The 6,000-nt window shown below is 35.6% G+C and overlaps 1 protein-coding gene across 1 annotated transcript in view; it reads left to right on the top strand.

Moving 5' to 3' along the window:
- Positions 1–6,000, top strand: part of LOC135420615 (protein unc-13 homolog A-like) — a 35,671-nt gene continuing 29,671 nt past the window's right edge. Inside the window, exons 1-3 of the mRNA XM_064668262.1 lie at positions 1–227; positions 1,523–1,552; positions 4,524–4,623. Of these exons, the coding sequence (XP_064524332.1) occupies positions 206–227; positions 1,523–1,552; positions 4,524–4,623 (152 nt within the window). The 5' untranslated portion in view covers positions 1–205. The remainder of the gene's footprint in view (positions 228–1,522; positions 1,553–4,523; positions 4,624–6,000) is intronic.

Below are 6,000 nucleotides of genomic sequence, written 5' to 3'. Positions count from 1 at the left end.
TGTCGTCAGTATTTTACTGCTCCATCAATTGATTGGCTTTGCTCCATGAGAAACATGGGAGGAGCGAGCAGCAAAAGTGAAACACACTTGCAGGGAGGGAACAGCAGCAGAAGAGTCATTTAATTCAAGCCAAACTATTTCTTTTCCTCTTGGGAAGAAAAAGCTGAATTTCAATGCGTGTTCTTTAAAATATTTTTCTACTGAAATGGAACTTCTCTCTGTGAAAGGTAGGTTTTTCTTCTCGTAGAAGCTCCTTCACCCATGTGACAAATATTTAGTACGTGGCTATAAAAAGTAACCTCATAGACTGGAGATGTGCATTGTTTTAAGCTGATAAGAATATTTCTTGCAGTACTTCCTTCCAGGGAAGTCAAGTAAATGCAGTGTGTAAATTCTGCACTCTTGCAGTGCAGTTGAGCTGCTGCAGTGTTTAGACTCTGCTGGTAGCTCAGCAACATTTTGGCCCCTCACCATTGGTGTGGAAAGTGGAAGCTTTCTCAGTGTGACAGTGGTGCAATCGTTCAGGCTGCAAATGTGGTGCAATTCCATGGCATTCTTAGGGAAGTTTAGGGAGAGATGAAAGCAAAAATAAGTAATAGGAAGGTAGGTGAGGTTAAGCAAGTGGAAAGGATGTTGGAAAACAGTGGCAAGCTTTTGGGAACCTTTGCATTGTAAAGTTGTGGACTTCTTGTTTTATTGCCAATTACTACTGTCCTAAGTGTAGCAGTGAAATATATCATGTATACATTAGTTTATTGCTGGAGTTTGTTCAATTATTGTAGGACTGCAGTGATGTTTCACTCAAACCAAACTGTCTTACATGAATTGATATGGCAGGAAAATTTAAAGACTATTTAGTTATATTGTTTAAAAGTCTAAATTTAATGAACTTTAGGAGTGAAATAAAAAATTATGATCAGGTTAGATCTTCATAATTATGATTATATGAATCCCAATCCTATTAATTTCAGGGCATTTTTCATTAATGGAAGAGATACCATAATGTGAAACATAAGGTTGCTGAGCAAAATCAGGATTTGAAATGTTCACTTTTTATTTGGTAAGGTATTTACTGAAGTGCATCCTTTCTAATAGCCAGAGTAAATACAATGTAATAAAGGACTCTTTGTAAGATGATAGAAGCTACTTGAGGTTATATACAGTCTGTGAGTCATCTGTATCTATTGGGAAGAATTTTGAACTAGTGTTACGAGGTGATGAATAGCACACTACCCTTCCTGGATACCTGCTCTTCATTCTGCCCTCTGTGTTGTATCCATGTATTTATTAAGTTCTTGTAAGGTGCAAAGAGTTTTCACATGTTCTCTTTCCCAAAGACTTCCGAAAAATCATATTACTGTCCCACAATGATGTTTATATTTTTGAAGATTACTTGTTTTCATTTTTGATTGAGATTTTTTATACCACATAGGTCCTTTAGATTTTATTTTCCATAAAATCCATTGGCAAGCATTGTTAAGGTATTATCTGAAAATAATATATATTTTCTTTTTTAACACAGTGAAAAAAGGAAGGCTGGATAAAATGACTGGTAAGTTTAATTTCCCTTTCAATTTCTACTTTACGTTTTTCTTTCTTAGGCATGCTTGTCTGTGTCACACTAAAGAATCACCTAAGCTTGGGACTACTTTAATATATTTGATCAACAGTTCAATAAAAATGAATAAATGTGGAAAGAATTAAAGATTATACATATGTTTTAGAGATCAAATTATCTTTACAAGGTTGTGGCCTCAGACAGTTGGAGATTGTGTCTGAATTTTCCCAGAGAGAAAATACAAGTTGGAGATACTGATGGACAGTTATAGAGATCAGGTGTGTGCCCCAGCCAATAAATATGATCAAAACCAAGCTGCCCAGAACTCTCTAAGTCTGTTTCCAGGACCAGGATTTAGCCAGGATGGAAAAGAAAGTCTGAACTCAGCCATAGGTTTCTCACACAGAGGTGGACTATAAATTTAAAGGCCTTCAAGATCTTTGTAATTACTAGTTCTCAGGAGAAGCTGATATACAACCAAATCAGTGCAGCAAAATTTGCTGGTTAATACATTTAAGCAAATACAAGTTGTTTACAGTTATTTGAATTAAAGAAAGGTAACCTGAATGGGCACAGATCAAGCTGTTTGTTCTTGACACTTCTAAAAGCAGGCTGTGAAATCTTTGTACAAAGTATGGACTGAAGAATCTTCTCTTTCTCATTGAAACCCTAATGCAGTCAGAAAAATGTTCTGCAGGGTTCAGCAAATCTCATATTTTGTTGATGCTCAAAAGAGGTGATAACGTACAGAATATGACTATCAAACAGAATAATTTGATAAAAGAGATGTAGTTTCAAGTTTCTTTTGAGTGCTGTTGAAGACTTGTTAACACCATAAATAATGGCAATAAAATTTGAATGGTGTATTCTCTGATAATGTTTTCTTGGGCAGAACCATTTATGCAGGTGGTGACCAAGAGCAGCCTTGAAATGCCCTCGTGTTTCTCAAAATTCCGTGATTATCCTGTAGTTTATTTACTCCTTTGTGTAAACTGCTATGAAGTTGCTGTGCTGTGCTCTGGGTTGAAAGCTGAAGGTTTGAGCAAGTGGATAACCTGCTGTTTGACAAAAAATTGCACTACATGCCTCTGTTTTTTGACAGCTGAAAGGTTTGGGAGCCGCAATAATGGCTTCATGGAAACAAAACTGCAAAATTGACAGCTCCTTTCTGCTGCCAGGGTATTTTAATAATATTCACCCTGGGCAGTGTTATTCCTCAGGGAGGTTATATACTCACAGTTATTTACGAGGTAGAGTATCTTTTTCTTACTTGACACAACTCATGACATCTAAAGGTGAATTAGTCCTAAAGCACTGAAGGGTAATATTTGGATCTAGAGAAGAGCCAAAGAAGAAAAGGAACTACTGGAAAAATAGCTCTTTTAAAAAACAAATGGCAGGGTTTCAGGCAAGACAATAATGCAAGCAGTCCAAAATATTTTTATTTTTTGTGATAGAAAAGGAGATGGGGAAAGATACAAGGTGATTAAGTTTGGTCACCTCGTCTGGTCCGTGAAGTTATAATTGAATATAAAGATAATAGTATAATGAAACAGACTACCAGTAAAATGTGTCTTTAAGTTTCTATCTTGTCATTTAGGGCTTCATTTAAGGGACATATGTTTTAATTATGAGGGAGGTTGGTTATTGTAGTTTTAATTTACATGGGTGCTCTAAATGGCTGAAGTTAAAGACTGTGGGTTGCTATTTTTCAGCCAAGTCATTTAGAATTCTTTTGAAAATTTCTCAAACCTTGAGTTGCAGCTAAAAAACAAAGTCCTGTTTGAGAGGACTGGTGCACTGAATTATAGAAAATAAATAGATAACATTGGCCACTGTTGAATGTGTTTATTGAACAGAATAGTTCCTGTTACATGATATCTTTTGTCCTTTGGTCAAACATTATAATCAGTTCTAATCAATAAGATCTACATACAGGATGTACACAGCTAACTCTTCTCCTTCACACTTCTTGTTAACTGCAGTGTAATTTGATACAACCTATTCAGTAATCTGTTGTAGACATTGACACCTTCCCTGTAACTCAGACTGTTTGATTGACCTGTGGTAAAACACACAGCTCAAAAATTCTGTTCTGAGCTACCTCTTGTATATATATTTTGGCAGTAGTTCTATCAAAAAAAAAAAGGTTTTTTTCAGTCCTATGTCAATGTTGATCCTTATCTAGGATGCTGGAGGGTAGTGAAGGATGTGTTACCTACATGTAAGCTAAAAAGCCACATTCATTGAGATGATATAATATGCCTTTTACCACCTTAGATTCCTGTATGAGGCCCTACAGGATATGTAGGATATGAGGATAGAGCTTTCCCTCAGTTCTTTTGCTTTTTTCTGGCAGGGATATTTTCAAGCCCTTTGAAATTTTTAAAATTTTATTCTTTTTGCTGATTGGGTCCAATTTATGAATACTCATACTGTGCTTTTACAAAGGCATTTACAAAAATATATGAGTTCATTTGGGGCTGCATCTGAAACCCATTTTGCTGCTGCATCTATAACAGAACTAGTTTCATGCACCAAGACTGAATTACATATTATAAGTCTGTGGCCTTGCCTTAATTGGACATAAAAACCCATCAGCCAATCATCTATATTATCATAGCAATGGAAAGGCAAAGAAATTTTCAGAAAAAGAGTTGCATGCTGGTTTCATGCAAGAGCTGTCAGGGAGATTGATAAACAGTAAAAAGCCCTGTCTGGAAGCTGATCTTTAAAATACATTCAGTGAGATGTTCTCTCTCACCTGTCAGGGGCAGAGATTTTTCTGGCATAATCCCATTAGAATTAATAAGAATTTTCTTGTTCAAATCCACATATTTGAACCACACCTCTAAATGTTTTGTATGGAGTAAAAATTAAAACCCTTACTGCCTTGGGGTTATATGTTTCCAGTTTCTGGAAAGAAGAAAAGTGAGGTTTAATGTGCTGGTTATTTCTTTTTCAGATGTGTCTAAAACCTATGTTGTTTTAAAAGTCCAAAATTTGAAAAGCACTACAATCGACAGACGAGGAAGTGACCCTTGCTGGGAACAAGACTTCATGTTGTAAGTAACAGGGAATTCTTATCAATTGATTTTGTTGTATCTTTGTTTTATTTGTAGAGTTTAGAACAGTTTAGTACCTGCAAGGCCATGTACAGACCACAGAAGCAAGGAAAAAGTATCCAGCTCAGAGAAAAGGTGCAGACTAGCCCTGGGGAACAGAACTAAAGTTAATTTTGCAAGATACATTGCAGATCAAGGCCAGGACCAACAAGGGGAAGAATTTGTCTCTGAATTTAATTTCATATAATGTTGTAGGAATATAGGAATGAGAATAAAGAGAACTCAAATTGATCCTCAAGCAACTTGATTTTTGTTCACTCAATTTCCTTTTGGTGTGACTCATATTTTATGCATTAATTCATCTCCTCAGCTGCCAATTTAGGTAGTCGCTTTAATACTGACCCCTGCTCTTTCTCACTTCTGTCTGCAGATCTTTGTCTGCTTCACTCAGCTCTCCATCTTGTAACTCTGTTGTTATTGTCCTCTTTTCTCTAGAGCCTTCTACGCACCTCACTGGTCAGGAGGTCCAAGCATTTATATACTGCCTGACATTCTGAGGAAATCTGCTTCCAACTGTCAATTCCAAAGCAGTTAAACCCAATAAATGTAATCTAATTGGATCCTGATTTAGCACATTAATCTCCACCATTTTTGGTCCCTTCTTTTTCCCTGCTCAAATCTTTCTCTGTCACCACATTCCTGTTGTGGGAACATAAATTTAATTCCTGAGGTCTAGAGTTGGTTGAAATATTTTTGCAGAATTCAACATTTAATTTGCTGTAATTCTTCTTATGAAAAAATGTCATTTTTACAATTTTGGGTATTTTCTAATTCAAGTATTTTAATATTTTGTCAGACACATGAGTTATTTTGAATGACTTTTTTCGTACTTTCTGGTTACCTGAAGAACATGTCAAAATATCAGTTAATACATTTGCTTTGCTGTTGTTTAAAAGATTTTCTTTTTATCATATTATATGTAAATGAGTGTTGCATGATATCATTGAAAATGAGCAATTTATTAGGATTATTTTCTCAGTTGGCAATGTAAATCTTGCCAAAGAATACTAAAGCACTTTTCTAGCATGTTACAAGGTTGCTGTAGCTCCATCTACTGCCTGCTCATCTATACAACACAGCAGACTTTTAAAAGGGATTAAAAGTAGGCATTTACAAATACATTTAAGTAGACTTTGGTGAGTCATACTGTGGTTCATTTTCTTAAGGGCTGTCACTCCCTCTCTCACAGTAAAAACTATGTTCTTTTACACACAGATATTACCAGCTTGCATTTTAAAAATTGCATATTTTTTTACCTTTCAGTCTGCACTTTCATTGTTGCCGGTGCAACAGTTTTAAAGTTGGGGTCTAAAAATT

This window comes from Pseudopipra pipra, chromosome 12 (genome assembly GCF_036250125.1).
Source record: "Pseudopipra pipra isolate bDixPip1 chromosome 12, bDixPip1.hap1, whole genome shotgun sequence".
Classification (NCBI taxonomy): domain Eukaryota; kingdom Metazoa; phylum Chordata; class Aves; order Passeriformes; family Pipridae; genus Pseudopipra; species Pseudopipra pipra.
Note: the sequence above shows the minus strand (reverse complement) of the source record. Positions and strands in the feature narration are given on the sequence as shown.